Below are 15,188 nucleotides of genomic sequence, written 5' to 3' on the forward strand. Positions count from 1 at the left end.
TATACACTTGGAGAGGTTGAGCTACTCGGATGATGAGAAGGATTGGCTAGGAGAGCTAGCTTAGGCAGTGGCCGCAACAGGCGCGGCCTGGAGCACGCCGCCGTTAACGCGAATGTCCTCCTGAACCTCTGCCTGTTCGAAGGGCGCGTCAGTATACCAGTCTCGGTGCATGAGTTGGTCGAACGCACAAGGCGGGCCTGGTTGGCGAGCGGATCAGCCGGCTCGGCCTCGAGAGGCCACTGGATAAAGTCGTTCGTGTAATTGGCCTCGAAGTCGTCGCCGCAGACGCGAATGCGCTTGCAGTACGCGACGACCTTGCGCCAGTCGCGGTCGACGTTGACCAAGTCAACGCTCATGAACGGCAGGCAGCGCTCGTACATGCGCGCGTAAAACGGCTGGGCACGGAACTGCTTCTTGATGAGGCAGAGCTCCTCCCACGCCTTGACGGGGTCGGCGTGCATGTAGTCGGCGCCGCGCTTCAGGGCGCGCATGACGGCTCCGACGTCGTTCGGGCGGCGGCGAAGGAAGTCGTCGTTTGCAATGGCGAGAATACTGCAGAAGCAGCAGCATCCCAGCTCCGCGAGCTCATCGATGCGAATGAGCTTGACGTCCGTCGTCGGGCGGCCGACACTCTGATGGAAGAACGGGGTCAGCACGCGGTTTCAGCTTGCAAGAGGCTTCGAGCTCGGTAGAGGCTTCCAGCCTTTCGACGCAAGAGGCTTCGAGCCTTTCGACGCACCTCGCAGTAAGCTTCGAGCTCGGTGCCGTTGATGCAGCCGATGCCAACACCCGCGTCAATGCGGCCGTCGATGATGGCGCCGACGACATCCATGCCGACACTGCGGAAGTCGGGCGGTCAGGCACGAAGCCGGTTCCGGACAACGAGCAGAGACAGAGACAGACCGAGCGAAATGAATGTCGACACCCTCCTTCATGCCGTGCTTCTCGGCGAGCTCGAGACACTGAACGCGGCCAAACTCGCCGACGTAGCCGACAGTCTTGCCGCGGAGCGACGTGAAGTCGGTGGATGTGATGCCATGATCCTTGCCGTTGACGCCACCCTTGAGGTAGAGGATGCCGGTGAAGGGCTGTCAAGCGCACAAGAGGGTGGGATGAGCGGATCGGTACAGGGCGGTGCGAGGGAGGCGCGGCAGAGTGCTGGTGCAGTCATTTCGTTACTCCGTGATCCCGAGCCAGAGGCCGGGGACCAGTAGTAACGGTTTAATCTCAGAACCGAACCCGTACAAGGGGCGCTCTTGCCTCGGAATGTTCGGACGCTGCCGGGCTGTAAGGGCACCGGCAGCGAAAGGACGTCGAGACAGAGACGACACCCGAGTCGTGGAAGCGGAACACCCGTGTAACTTGTGCATGGCTGTACCAGACCCTGACCTTGCTCCTTTAGAGACAAGCGTGGTCGGTCGAGAGAACGAACCTTCTACTCGAAAGCGATTAGGCCGTCCCGACGACCTGCGTGAGTTTTGTCCACGTCTGGACGCGCTCGCAAAGAGCAGGTGCACTGGGGAAGTGCCAGGCCCCGTCGAAGGGCAGGGCGTCGAGGATGGGGTCGAGCGAAGGAGAAGGTGTTCAAACCTCGTCGAGGATCGTGCCGACGCTGGTGACATTGAAGCCGCGGGCCTTGGCGGCCTGCGACGTTTGCACGTCAGCGCGGATGCTCGACGAGATGAACGAGATTCAGCAGCTTGCGATCCTGCGAATGCGCGCGAATAGTCAGCGTGTCGGCGCCTGCGACGAACGACAGAGGCAGGAGAAAAGCACGTGTGGACCATGGCCTTGAGTCCCATGTCGATCGTTCCGCGGCCGACAAGCGTCGTTACGTCGCTAGCGTCGTGCGGCTCGAGGACCGCGACCTTGACGCCCTCGTCGGCGAAGAAGCCTTTGCCGAGAGCGAGGAAGACCGGCGCGTGGTACGGGACGGCCTGCCTACAAACACGAGTTGAATTCAGCACGGGTACAAGGGCGCAGATGATTGGTTCGTCGCGACAGGAGGTTTGTTTCGACTGAGTCCAGCAGAGGCAGGTACGACGAACGCACCAGTTGAGGAGGAACGAGATGGTCTGGTCCGACATGGTGTTTCGAGAGTACTTGATGCTTCGTAGGAGAGCTGAGAATGGGGCAGAGGGAGATGAAGGGAGACAAGGAGCGTGGAGACCGGATGAACGACTTGGCGCACCACCATGGTTCGTTCGGCTCGCCTCGGCAGCATGCATACATCGACCCTGATTTCCGCCTTGTCGATCAAGCAGAACCGGAGAAAGCGTGCGGACTTTGCTCATACGAGGCACGAGTCAAGAGTGCGGGTGGAAGCGGATGCAAAAGCGCTGCGTTCCAAATCATAGCAGACGAAGCGCAGCGGCCACTCGAGCCCGGGGTGTGCGCGAGGTGCACTCGCTGTTCGAAAAGCAGACCGCAGGCAGCGCAGCGAGCAACGCAGGACGTGGCGCAGCAAGCGAAGCGGCAGGCTGGAACGAGCACTCAGAGATTGGGAAGCGAGAGAGTTGCGCACCGGTGCCTACCAACCCCTCATCCCTCCCCTCCCGGCCTTCATCCGCCCCGACCCCTTGTAGATGATGCCACCACGCGAAATCACCTCCTGCTCCTGCCGCTCCCGTGCCGCGCGCGCCTCTTTCGCGCGCTCCTCCTGCTCCCGCACCTCTGCCTCGCGCCGCCGCGCCTGCTCCGCTTCCTCCTCGGCCGCGCGCGCCCGCAGGGCCGCAATCTGCTCCTCGCTCAGCTCGGGCGAGTCCTCCTTCTCTCGGCGGTCGTCGTCGCCGTCGCGGTGCCGACGGCTCTTGTGGTGCCGCGACGAGGATGACTTGTGGTGCCGGCTGCTGCGGTGCCGCCTCCTGCTCCCGCCGTCCTCTGCGTCCTCTTCTGCAGCCTCGCGACTGCGGTGCCGCCTCCGGCGACTGTCGCGCTCGTCGTCGCTGCGTTCGGAGCGCGAGTCGGCGTCCGAGTCATCGCCGTTGCGCGACCGCGAGCGGTGGCGGCGCGACGACGAGCGCTTCGAGCGGTGGCGGTCTGGTGAGAGGGACCTTGAGCGGGACGAGGCGGGCGATGCGGAGCGAGCAGCGACGGGAGGAGGAGGCGCGGCGGCGGCCTTGCGCTGGAGCTCGCCGCAGTGCGAGATGGTGATGAGCGAGACAGGGCGGTCCTTGTCGTCGACGGGCATCTTGGAGATGGCCTGGATGATCTCGAAACCTTTGACGACGCGGCCAAAGACGCAGTGCTTGCCGTCGAGGTGGGGGCACGGGCGGAGCGTGACGAAGAACTGCGAGCCGTTCGTGTTCTTGCCCTTGTTGGCCATACACAGGAGACCCTCGGCATCGATGGGACGCTTCAAGTTCTCGTCCTCAAACGTGCCACCGTAGATGGACCTGAGCAAGGCGAGGCGTCAGCTTCGTAATCGCCAGTTCAGCTCGCGCAGCACGCTGAGCTTCAACTGCAACAAGCAGCGCAGTAGTGCGCTCGGCACATGCTATCGCTGCCTTGCCGTTATACCCCAGCGCGCAGGATGGAGGGAGAGGTCACGCACTCGCCTCCGCGGCCGTTGCGCTCGGTGAAGTCGCCGCCTTGTACCATGAACTGCGGGCAACGCGCGCGCGTCAGTACTGTGCGGACGCGTACAGACTAGTGGGAGCGCGACTCACGCCGCTGATGACGCGGTGAAGGATGCTGCCCTTGTACCACAGCGGGATGCCCAAGTCGTTGGTTCCCTTGGACCCGGTGCAGAGGGCGCGGAAGTTCTCGGCCGTCTTGGGCACGTTGTCGAAGAGCTCGAACACGACTCGGCCGAGGAGCTCGCCCTCGAGGGCAAAGTCCATGAAGGTGCGGATAGGCATGGCGGCAAGAGGAACTGGGAGAGCCGCGTTGAGTCGGACGGTTGGCTGCAGCAGTCCCTGTGCCTGTTCTCGAGCTCTTGCACGAACCAGCGAGCCCCTTGGAGCTGTCGACGCGCAGAGTGAGCGAAGGGGATGAACGCAAGCTGATGAGGAGCTCTCGCCCGCCGCCACTACCGCTCGCTCTCGGGTTGACTGCTCAGAAGGCTCGTGCAGAGTGCTAGGCACCGCCAGGTATGGGCGCCAATGCTTCGACCGCAGCGGGAGGAGCAGGAGGACCCGCAAAGGACCTCGACCACTACGAAGGTCTGTCGCTACCGCCTCAGAGCTCGTACGCAGGCAGGCTGACGTGTAAGCCATCCTTCAGTGCTCGGCATCGAAGTGACCGCAACAGCAGACGAGATCAAGAAGGCGTGCGTCTCCCTCTCCTCGTCGTCCTCGCGCCGCTCATCCTCTCCGTCGCGCAGGTTCCGCAAGATTGCCCTGCGAGAGCACCCCGACAAGAACCCGAACGATATCGAGGGCGCCACTAAGCGCTTTGCCCGCATTCAGGAGGCGTACGAGACGCTCAGCGACCCGCAGGAGCGCGCTTGGTACGACGACCACCGCGAGGACATCAACAATGCACAGGCTGGCGCGGGCGGTGCGTTCAAGATGTATTGACGCACTGCACTGCTCCGTTGGAGGAGGCTGACGCCTTCTGCATCCGTGTACGTCCATCGTGCAGCCTCGGAAGCCGAAGCCTCGTTCTTCGACAACATCCGGCGGGGCAAGGCCAAGCCCGCCGCGCGCGCGACGCCCGGGCGGGGTATCCAAACTCCGCACCTGATGAAGTTCTTCTCTACGTCGGCGTGGAGCGGGTTCGACGACTCGGCGACGGGCTTCTTCAACACGTTCGCAACGCTCTTTTCGCTCCTCGCCGCCGACGAGACGTCGTGGTCCTCGCCGCACCTGTACCCGGGCTTTGGGACGCGCACGATGAGCGAACCGGCGGATGTCAGGGCGTTCTACGCCGCGTGGACCAACTTCTCGACCGAGAAGGACTTTGCGTGGAAGGACGTGTACCGCGCAGACGACGACATGCCGCGGTGGCAGAGGCGCGAGATCGACAAGGAGAACACACGCGCGAGGAACGCGGGCAAGAAGGAGTACAACGAGGCTGTGCGAGTACGTTTTCGCGCCTCTGCTCGCTCGACCCGGACGACCCCCCACCTCGCAAGCGCTCTCCGACAGCGTTCCACGCCGCATCTTGCGGCTGCTTCTGACTCTCATGCCGTCATACTGATATCACTGTGCTTTTTACGCGCAGAATCTCGTCCTCTTTGTCCGCCGGCGCGACCCGCGCTACACCTCGACCACCTCGTCCTCTGCGCGCGCCGCCGCCGACGCCGAGACGCGCGCCGCGCTCGCGGCCGCCTCTCGCCAGCGCGCCGCCGAGCGCGAAGCGGCCGCGGCGCGGTACGAGGCGCAGGAGTGGGAGACGCGGGGGGGCGGGGTCGAGAGCGTGCTGCGGATGTGGGATGAGCGGAGCGATGGGGACGAGGAGAGCGCTAGTGGCGAAGAGGACGAGGACGAAGTCGTGTGGTGCGAGGCGTGCGAGAGGGGGTATAGGAGCGGAGGCGCGTGGGAGAACCACGAGCGGAGCAGGAAGCACGTCAAGAATGTCGAAAGGTGCGTGAATATACCTCCTTCTAATCCTGTGCTTCGACGGGTGACTGACGAGGATGCACATCAGGCTCATCCGCGAGATGCAGCTTGAAGACGCCGAACTCGGACTCGACACGACCGCAGCTGCTCCCTCGGCGCACGACGCGGCACAGCTCGCCGACTCGCTCGCCGACTTTTCCGTCTCGGCGCCAGCATCCGATGACGGCGAGGATGGCGACGGCGACGAGCAGCAGCAACAGCAGTCGAAGGCGGACAAGAAGGCACGGCGGAAACAGCAGAAGAAGAAGGCGCGGATGGGCATTCCCGGCTTGGACGACGACGATGAGGACGACGAGGAGCCGCTCACGACACCAGCCTCCGGTGCTGCCACTCCTGCTCTCGACGAAGGCGACCAGGACGGTGCGCCTACCGCATCACGACGGGGCAAGAAGCAGAAGAAGGCGCGGCGAGGCGTGCCCGTCGCGCTCGAGGCCGAAGAAGTCGACGGTGACGAACCCGCCGAGGAGCTCGCACCACCCGTCGGTGCGGTGCTCGACAGCAGCGACGAGGACTGGCGAAGCGCGCCAAGGGGCGGTCGAGGGGCAAAGAAGAAGGGCGGGAGGCGCGGCGCAGGCGCGGCGGCGAGCGGGACGGCGACTCCTGCCCCTGCGCCTGCATCTGCGGAGGATCTGGCGGAGGCGCCGGAACGTGCTGCGGGGCAGGACCTGCCTCCAGAAGGTGCAGGCGAGGAGGAGCAGGAGCTGAGCAAGAAGGACAAGCGACGCGCGAAGGAGGCGGCGAAGAAGGCGGCAGCAGCCAAAGGCGTCGACGACCTGGTGCGCAAGCGTGTCTCCCTCTATTGCTTTCCTGCGGCTCACCTGCTCGAGTGGCGTGCATGCAGAAGTGCAACGTCTGCGGCGACTCGTTCGTCTCGCGGACAAAGCTGTTCCAGCACATCAGCGACACGGGACACGCACTCGCAGATCCGGGCGCAGGCGGCGGTTCGCGTGGTGGTGGGGGCAAGAAGAAGGGCAAGCGGTAGAAGCGCTGCAACTTTTGCATCCCGTGCAAAGAGTCACGGGCAGTAGGAGCAGAGAGGGGACCTTCGCAAGCTGCGGGCGAGGGTAGTTCGGCCGAACCGCCCGCCTCTCGTCGACGCACCGACGGAAGAAATGCGGGCGGAATAGATCTACAGAAGACTTTGAGTTGGATCAGGCAGGAGCGTGGTAGTAGAGGCCGACCTTCCCAATCCGACAGAGACGGGATACATGATGGGCGGACTTCGCCAGGCGGCGGTTGGTGCGCGCCCTTGATGTTCGCGCGAACGAGCTCTGTGGGTGCTTGATCGTTCTGTTCTTTGCGAGGGGTGTCCTTGTGTGACGGTCGGTGCGAGGAAGGGGTCAGGGGTTCGTGAGGAGGTGGGACGAAGCGAGCGCGCAGTTCTATTGAAGTACTGCTATGTTACTTGCGGGAATGCTCCAGTCTGGCGTCAGTCGCAGTTTGAGAGCGAGCGCAGTGAATCAGGGCGGCCCGCAGCCGCTGGCGAGGCCTTGGAGGGGCAAGGGGCCGCCTCGCCTCCTCGCCCGACTCGCCGTCGCCTCGCGCTCTGAGCGGACGAGAGCAGCACGCACAGCAGCACTCCGTACGCTCAGCTAGCCTCGCGCACCCCCGGCTGGTCCGTTCGACGCCCGCGTGTGGTCCCGTCGACGCTGCTTGGCTCAACCTCGCCTCGACTCAGCGTGCGTCGACTCTGGCCCAAGCCGGGCCAAGAGCAGTGCGAGCAAGTGCAGGACTGACCTGTGCACTCGCCCAGCCAGCCAGACTCGGTCCACGCGGCAGGTGTCTGCAGATTCGCCGTCCCGCCCGCATCCTCGCCGTCGTCGCATCCCGTCGACGTCGCTGCTTGCGCTCGCACTGCGCCCGTCTTTACGCCCTCCACCACCGCACAGGCAGCCACCATGCGCTGCTAAGCTGTCGATACATCCAGTCACCCCGGTCGCCACTCTTGCCCCCTCCGACTCACGACCGCCACACTCCGCCCCGCAGCCCCGACTCGTCTCGGCTCGACTCTTCGTCCCGCACTCTCCCTTGCGCCTATCTCGCTCAGTACACCCTAGGTAGCTGAGCCAGGTGCAGCACTCGACCGCGAGCACACCATGCGGGAATCCACTTTCGCCTTCCCGGCTCTCGGGCGCGCATGCATCTGCGTCTCGTCGGGCATCTACGACCGCAGAGGTCCGTTGCGCGTCTCTGCCTGCATTCTACCGCCCACTCACATCGAGATCTCTGCAGCACTCGACGCACCCGCCGCTTCTCTCCCCCTCATCAACTCGCTTACGCATCTCACCTACCTCACCGCCACCTCCCCCCGAGTGCGCGACATCATCTCGCATGACGGCGGCCTCGAGCGCCTTGTCCGCATTCTCCAGCAATGCGCACGAGGACTGCCGTCGCTCGCTCTCCCGACCTCGCTCGCCGACGTCAAGGGCAAGGGCAAGGCCCGCGCACCGCAGCCCCGCGTCCCGCGCAAGAGCCCCTTCAAGGCCTTTGCCGAGTACGATCTCCTGCCGACGTACGAGGACCTGCGCGAGCTGCAGGACTCGGATGTCGACGGCGCGCTCCTGCGGCGGTCGGCCGCCGAAGCGGGGACCTCAGCGGCCGAGGGCTACTCGTACATGATCCCGCCGTCGCTCTTCCTCCCCACCCCGTCCACCGCCAAGCACGTGCATTACACCTACTCGCTCGCGTTTCAGTGCATCGTCAACATTGGCGTGCGCGGGAGCGAGGCGATCCGCACGCGCGTCGTTGAGGCGGGTGCACTCGACGTCGTCACGTTCGTCCTCGAGCGCTACCTGCAGGATGTCGAACGGCAACGAGTGCGCAACGTGCTCGAGTGGCGCAAGGCGGAAGAAGAGCGGTTGGCGCAGATGAAGGACGACGAGGACGAGCGCGTCCCTGCTCTGCGAGCGCCGACGCACCTGCATCACCTCGCGCCCTCATCCACCGCCACTTCGCCCGCTTCCTCCGCGCCGGTTTCGCCGAACCCTACAGCATCGGCTGCGCCCCCGCCTTCCTCCCTTCCGCACATCTCCGTCCCGCCCTCCGCCATCTCCCGCCCGCTCCTCACCCGCCTCAATGTCGTTGCCGCTTCTTCCGCCGCTTCGTCCGCTTCCTTTCTCGCCGTTCACCCGCCCTCGCGCGTGCACACGCCCGACACGATCGTCTCGATGGACGAGGCGTCGTCCCTCACGGGCGACGAGAACGGCTCGGCCTCGGGCCAGGAGCAGGAGCAGGACGCAGAGGGCGACGAAGTCATGGTCGCTTCGTCCTCGTCGAGCAGCACTTCGTCGAGCTTGACGCCCGCCGCCAGTCTCGCCCTCGGAGCTGCAGCGGCAGCTGCGGTGGCAGGAGACGAGGGACGGAAGCCGATGCATGACGCGAGTGGGGACGTCGTCATGGGCGAGGAGTCGGCCCGTCCGGCGCCGCCTCCGCAGCAGCCTGCTTCGCGCGAGTCGTCCGACGCCGAGGTGCCGCCGGCTCAGCGCAGGCCGCACCGCCCGCACGCGTCTCGCCCGACTCGCTCCGCCGCAGTGCCGGCACCGGCGCTCGTCGCGCCGCAGGCAGCAGCGGCAGCAGCACGTGGAGACGCCGCGCTGCACTTCCGCGACGAGGACATTCTCCTCTCGCTGCAGCTGCTCGCCTACCTGAGCAAGTACCCGCACGTGCGGTCCATCTTCCACGCGCCCTCCGCCACGCTCGCCTCTTCGCGCTCGGCACGCTCGGGGCACCCGTCGCGGCGCGCCGTGCCCCCTCCGACGAACGTCTTTTCGCTCGTCGAGGCGTTCACGTTCCGCCCGCCGCAGGACGACCCGTTCACGCCGCGGCACCCGGCCGAGGTGCAGTACTGGGCGGGCGTCATCATGCGCAACGCGTGCCGCAAGGACGAGGCGCAGGGCGGGATCCGCCAGTGCGCAAACATGCGCTGCGGCAAGTGGGAGGTGTATGCGCGCGAGTTTGCAAAGTGCCGCAGGTGCAGACGCGCAAAGTACTGCTCCAAGACTGTGCGCTCACTTTTCACTCCTCTCTTTGGCGAGACTTATAGTCACTGACGCGCATGTTGTTGCAACGCGCAGTGCCAGTCTGAGGCGTGGAACCAGGGGCACCGGTACTGGTGCCACAAGGTCTCTTCGCGTCGCGAGCAGTCGGCCTCGCGGGGTGAAGGCGCGGATGCTGCGCACCCACACGCGCACTCGCACTCGCACGCGCACGCGCACGGTCATGGCCACGGCCACGGCCACGGTCACTCGCACCGCCGTGGCGATCGCGCTGCGGCGCTCGCGGGCGCCGCGAGCGACAACAACGCCTCCGGTTCGTCTGCGCCGGCGAGTCCGACGCCGAACGTCGCGACGCCGACGAACGAGACGCCGCTTGCCGGCACGGCGTCCCTGCACGCTGCGGCCGTAGCAGCAGGGCACGAGGGGAGCTACTTCCCGCTCGTCCCGCCCGTGCCGACCCCCGCGCGCCGGCGGTCGGCCGCCCACTCCAGCCGGCGGAGGCGCCGCACCGAGGACGAGGAGGACGACGATGACGAGGACGACGACCTCGAGCTGCGCGCGGCTGTCGCAGCCGGCATGGACTCGACCACGCCGCGCGCGGCGCAGGGCGCGCTGCTCCACCCTCACGCACACGGCCACGGGCGTGGTGGCGGCGGTGGCGTGCACACGCCGCCTGCGCCTGCTCCGCCTGCTGGCGGACCCATCGGCCTCGATGGCATGGGCATGTTCGACCTCGCCGGCTTCGTCGCTGCAGGCGGCGTCGTCCCCGGAGCAGGCGACGGCGTCCCGCCTGGCGGCGTCGCGATCGACGAGGACCAGGTCGCGCGCGAGATGCTCGCTGGCGGGGGCAATGACGACGCTTTCGACGATGCAGTCGTGCGCGTCGAGGTCTGAGGGTGACCCGTCTGTTCCTTTCTTCCTGCTGCAGTCGTTGTCTGCTTCGCAACATAGCAACCTATCCGCACTAGCACGATCTGCAGCACCATACACCTTTACGCTCTAGCATAGCACCCCTTCTCTCTCTTCCCGGCTCTCGTGTCCCGCAGTCTCTCCCCTTAACTACCTGTCCCGGATGTACCCTTGCCTTCTTCGCTGCGTTGTTCCTTCTCGTTTCTTGCCCTGTCTGTTCTCTGCCCCTCTTGCCTCCTCTCGTTGACTGTACTGCAGGATTCATCGGATCGTTCGAATGACGAGAGAAGAGCACATCGCATTCACATCCTGCTCGGCTTCTTCCGCTTCCGCGGCTGCTCCTCGCCCACCGCGGCGTCCTGCGGCTCTGACACTTCTGCCGTCGCGCTCGTCGCCACCGCCGACGACCCGCCATTCGCCTCGTTCTTCCTCTTCCCCTTGCCCCTCTCGCCCGCGCCTCGTCCTCCGGCAGCACCGCTCGACTCCGTCCCCGGCTCCTTGAGCAGGCCAACCTTGCCTCCAGCGGCCTTGCGCGCAGCCCTGCGCGTCGCCTCTGGCACGTTGGCCCAGTACCGGCGCTCCTGCTCGCCCTCCAGCAGCGAGACGGCAAGCGGGCGGCGCGCGTCCGACTCGGCTGCGGTGCGCGATGACGGAGAGAGGAGCGCGACGGGGGAGAGGGCGGTCGGGGCGAGGTGCAGCGAGGGGGCGGAGAGGAGGTGCGACTGAACGAGAGACGCGAGGGAGGGCGCGGAGAAGCGCAGGTAGCACTGCGAGACAGCGTTTCATATCAGTGCTCCGGCTTCAGGCGCTCGAAAAAGCGCAAAGTCGGCGTACCGTGTCGAGGCCCTTCTCGTAATCGACAAACTCGACGCCCTTGGAGCTCCCCTCCTGCAGCGAATCGAGCAGGGCACCGAACAGCGCCTTGAGCGTCGTGCGGTTGCTCTTCTCGTGCACGTTGCGCACCCACAAGACGCACTTCTCCGGGTACGCGCCCTGCACGTCGAGCGCCGCATCGGACGCGAGGTCCAGGCCGGGCGAAGGCGTGCGGATCGCGCGCAGGCGCGACTGGAGGGCGGTACTCGGCGAAGAGGCACGCTTCGGCCGCTTTGACGTGCTCTGACCCGCAGAGCGGCCGGCTGATGAGGCGAATGAGGCTTCCGGGTCCGCCCCGCCCTCGGGCACCGGCGACGAGGGCGATGCTGCTCGCTTGTTGTGACGCTTCGTGGAAGAAGAAGGCGGGTCGCGCGGCGCTGGTACGGCGGACTTTGCGAGATGCGGCGGCTGGTCGCGCTGGGCCGGCGGGTAGCGCAGGGCGTGCAATTCGCCTTCGGCTTGCACCGCGAGAAGCGTGTCGAGCGAACGGCGGTAGGCGAGGTATTCGCGCTTGAAGTCGATCCAAGCGGAACTGGAGATGCACGCAGGTCAGTGAACGCGAGCGTGCGAAAGAGAGTCCAGGCGACGTACTAGCTCAGCGCCTTCATCCCGCCCTTCCTTGCCCGGTCCACACAGCTCGGCTTGTCCTTCTTCGCCTTGCCCTTCCCCTTGCCCTCCGCGCCCATCGATCCGTCGGCCATCTCTGCGTCCTCCTCCGCTTCGTCGCCCTCGTTGCCCTCGTCATCATTCTCTGCCGACTCGTCCCCCTCGCGCTCCCAGCTCCACTCGCTCAGCACACGCTCGGCTTCCTCCTTGCTCGGCAGGACGACAAAGGCGAAACCCTTGAACGCCCCGCCGCCCTTGGGCAGACCCTTCGCGCGCTTCTTCCCCTCGTCCTGCGCTGCGCGGAACGCTGCAGCTTGCGAGTATCGATCATCCGGGTTGACACCGTCTGGTGCTGGATCCAGTGCGAGCGGGTCGTTGCGATCGAAGGCGGGCGGAAGGAGGATGCGCTGAGGTGTGGATGCGAGAGCCGAGGCAAGAAAGAGGGTGAGGGAGGTGTCGCCGAGGGCAGGAGTAAATGGGACGTTCTCCTGTACGTTTGATCAGATAGCAACTCATCAGCTGGTGCGCGAAAAGCGGACAGCCTGACGATGCGCGATGAACGTACGAGATAGACGACCGCATCGTCCCAGTCTGCCGGATCAAGCGCTTCGAGTCGCTGTACGTCCGGCAGCTGCTTCCGTCCCACCTGATATCCCGCTTCGTCGACCTGCGGAATGCGACAACGACATATCAGCTGAGTGCCGGATGCCACAAGCCATCGACAAATGGCATGGCGGCGCACCTTGACTATCGGCGAGTCTCGCAGTCGCAGCGCCTTCTGCACGTCTGCGAGCGTGCCCGTCAGGGCGCGGACTGGCGGAAGGTTGAGGATCTGGCTAATGTGAAGCCCTGTAGTCCGTAAGAACGAATGGCGAAGTCAGCTGGTGCCCATGAACACGCGTCGCAGGTTGCGTGAAATCATCTAGGAGCATAGCGGATCTACGAACACTCTCTACCGGCCTTGTACTGCTCGAGCAAGCCCGTCTTGCGCGAGTCACCGCCAGCGAGGCGATGCACGCTCAGCCCGTAATCGCTCAGACTTGTCTCGATCGTGCACATAAGCGCTTCCAGGCGGTCCCGCTCTGCTGCAGAGAGCTTCGGAGCAGTCTGCGCGGGTGCAGCCGGGGTCGATGGCTTGACATCGCTTGGTGTTGATGAAGTCGAGGTCGTCGCAGGCGGCGCCTGTTGCTGTGACGTGCTGCTCTGGGCTGCCAACAGCGCTGCAGCAGTTGGCCGAGCAGGCGCAGGGCGGCGCTTGACGGCGCGCGGGACGAAGGCAGGTGGAGCTGCGTGCGAGGGAGGAGGCGGAGCCGAGCCAGGAGGCGACGGGGCCTCGGTTGCGGGCGTCTGCGGCGCTGAGAACAACGAGTCGGGCGTCGCCATTACCTCGACGTGCGCAAAGGAGCGAGACGCGGCAGGGAGGTCGAGGCCAACCTCTGCGCGAAGGTCAATCTGGGTTGCCGTCACCCTTGTCGAGCCTCAGTAAGAAGCTGTTTGAAGTCATCAACGACTGTAAGCGTCTCTATCTAGCGGTCGGAGCACGAAGGACAACAAGGTTGGCGATGCGCGCGTAGTCGATGGGTTGCGAAGCTGCGCGGAAGGGGTGAAGAGAGACGCTTAGCGTCCCGCTGCTCTGCTGCAGATCCCGCATTGTCCACTGCCGATAGATCGTGTTGAGAGGGGCAAGGATAGATACCGTGCCGCAGTAGATTTGGGTGCCACTCTTTTGCCCGCAGAGAGAAGGAAAGAACTGCCAGAGTATTTGCGATGAATGGACGCAGCCGAAGAGGGAGGGTGACCCAGAGAGGAGGGAGAGTATATCCAACAACGACTTTTGCAAAAGGAAGAGGAAGGGAAGGGAGAAACCAGAGGGAGGCCCGGCAAAAAGGAAAGGAGAGGAAGCACTTCTTCTCCCGCCAAATCGAGGCACCGCTTTCACGGCCAACAGAGAACAACACCGTGCCGCGTCCTGCGCGGAAAGAGAGCACAGGAAGGCGCTTAGAGCTTGGGTGCCTTCTGGAGGAACGACTCGGTGACCTTGTTGCTGCAGACGACGACGGCAACCAAGTCAGTCCTGTGTCTCGATCACTCTGGCAAAGAGGGAAAGCAGACGGACGCAACGTGATCAATGTACTCCCACGTGTTGACGTCTGGAAGGAGGAGGGAGGAGGGCAGGGTGACAAGTCAGTACAGGGGCGGAGAGCCAGGGGGACAAAAGACGCACAGTGCTCGCGCTTCATGTTCTTGCCGTGGATCGAGAGCGCAAGGTCCTTGGTCATGACCAGGTCAGCGTCCACCGTGTCAATGCACGCCTGCTTGAGGTTCCTGCCGAACTTGACGAGGCACTCATTGCTGTCACTCTCGCCCCAGAAAATATGTCCGCCAATCTGAGCAGAAGTGGACACATCAGAGTGAGTTGATGTCTGCGTGCTTCTGAGGTGAATGCAGTACGGCGTAGCTGATTCCCTGGTCTGCCGAGTTTCGGTATCCGTTGACACAGTGCAAAGTGGTCAATTCCGGAGCTGTGTACGGCTCCGCAGGCAGGAGATGGACACAAGAGACAAAATTCAGGATGAACACACCACAGAGGCGCAAGGAAGCGCGCAGGGCGCACACGGGAGGCGGAGGGCGGAAGCATGGTGCTGGGCCTTCTTGAAGGGGCGGCACCTGCCAGCTGCTGCGGTGTAAGCGGTATGACGGTAGCGTACAACGGTGCACGTTCTGACACTCCTGAGCCTCAGATCAAGCCAGTACGGGAGCAATTGTAGACGAATGTCCAGTAAGATTCAGGTTTCGGTGCGCTGGAAGCGGCTCCTTCAGAGCGCCTGGGGAGTGAGAGCGGGTCTGGAGCTCCTTGACGCAAGCAGCCCCGTCGTCTGCAAATGTGCTGACCTTGGCTTTGACGAGGACAGAGAGCTGACAGCACAATTCACCAAATCACCGACTTAGAACTTGGCCGCACAATGCTCTTTCGCCACTGTGCGGTCTTCTCCAGCTGGAACCTGACATTCAGCCTTCATGGGATGTGATGCAGCCCAGCGCAGCATCCCTGAGCCTGTCTGCAGCTTGTGATCCCGATGAGCCAGGGAGGAGGCGAAGCAGAGCCAGCAGGCGATAGGGCTCGGGCCTCGACGCCTGCGGCACTGTTAGCGGAGGACCGGGCGTCGCCACCGCGTCAGCTTGCTAGAACAGGCAAGACGAGGCAAGGAGGCTGGGGTTGACCTCCATGGGAAGGTCAGCC

At 64.6% G+C, this 15,188-nt stretch overlaps 6 protein-coding genes across 6 annotated transcripts; 2 read left to right on the forward strand and 4 right to left on the reverse strand.

Annotated features, from left to right (window-relative positions):
* Positions 1 to 60: 60 nt before the first annotated feature.
* On the reverse strand, positions 61 to 2,087 carry JCM10292_000943 (uncharacterized protein; the record flags this gene model as incomplete). Its single annotated transcript, XM_076647461.1, has 7 exons — positions 61 to 132; positions 189 to 632; positions 740 to 839; positions 904 to 1,088; positions 1,591 to 1,644; positions 1,755 to 1,941; positions 2,053 to 2,087. 7 exons carry the CDS (start codon positions 2,085 to 2,087, stop codon positions 61 to 63), a joined length of 1,077 nt encoding a protein of 358 aa, XP_076506996.1.
* Positions 2,088 to 2,530: 443 nt separating this feature from the next.
* Positions 2,531 to 3,860, reverse strand: JCM10292_000944 (uncharacterized protein; the record flags this gene model as incomplete). The annotated part of the gene is made up of 3 exons (XM_076647462.1): positions 2,531 to 3,395; positions 3,554 to 3,603; positions 3,669 to 3,860. The coding sequence occupies 3 exons, from the start codon at positions 3,858 to 3,860 to the stop codon at positions 2,531 to 2,533; spliced, it is 1,107 nt and encodes a 368-aa protein (XP_076506997.1).
* A 233-nt stretch (positions 3,861 to 4,093) lies between these two features.
* JJJ1 (Jjj1p) lies at positions 4,094 to 6,546 on the forward strand (the record flags this gene model as incomplete). The annotated part of the gene is made up of 7 exons (XM_076647463.1): positions 4,094 to 4,163; positions 4,225 to 4,270; positions 4,325 to 4,500; positions 4,585 to 5,024; positions 5,167 to 5,528; positions 5,593 to 6,340; positions 6,406 to 6,546. The coding sequence occupies 7 exons, from the start codon at positions 4,094 to 4,096 to the stop codon at positions 6,544 to 6,546; spliced, it is 1,983 nt and encodes a 660-aa protein (XP_076506998.1).
* Positions 6,547 to 7,660: 1,114 nt separating this feature from the next.
* Positions 7,661 to 10,453, forward strand: MUB1 (MYND-type zinc finger protein MUB1; the record flags this gene model as incomplete). The annotated part of the gene is made up of 3 exons (XM_076647464.1): positions 7,661 to 7,739; positions 7,797 to 9,565; positions 9,638 to 10,453. 3 exons carry the CDS (start codon positions 7,661 to 7,663, stop codon positions 10,451 to 10,453), a joined length of 2,664 nt encoding a protein of 887 aa, XP_076506999.1.
* Positions 10,454 to 10,770: 317 nt separating this feature from the next.
* Positions 10,771 to 13,330, reverse strand: JCM10292_000947 (uncharacterized protein; the record flags this gene model as incomplete). Its single annotated transcript, XM_076647465.1, has 6 exons — positions 10,771 to 11,235; positions 11,303 to 11,873; positions 11,933 to 12,435; positions 12,513 to 12,614; positions 12,690 to 12,796; positions 12,895 to 13,330. 6 exons carry the CDS (start codon positions 13,328 to 13,330, stop codon positions 10,771 to 10,773), a joined length of 2,184 nt encoding a protein of 727 aa, XP_076507000.1.
* Positions 13,331 to 13,945: 615 nt separating this feature from the next.
* Positions 13,946 to 14,585, reverse strand: JCM10292_000948 (uncharacterized protein; the record flags this gene model as incomplete). The annotated part of the gene is made up of 4 exons (XM_076647466.1): positions 13,946 to 13,991; positions 14,064 to 14,097; positions 14,172 to 14,334; positions 14,562 to 14,585. 4 exons carry the CDS (start codon positions 14,583 to 14,585, stop codon positions 13,946 to 13,948), a joined length of 267 nt encoding a protein of 88 aa, XP_076507001.1.
* Positions 14,586 to 15,188: the final 603 nt, after the last annotated feature.

Source organism: Rhodotorula paludigena, assembly GCF_050403205.1.
Source record: "Rhodotorula paludigena JCM10292 DNA, Rt_paludigena_JCM10292v1_ctg9, whole genome shotgun sequence".
Lineage (NCBI taxonomy): Eukaryota > Fungi > Basidiomycota > Microbotryomycetes > Sporidiobolales > Sporidiobolaceae > Rhodotorula > Rhodotorula paludigena.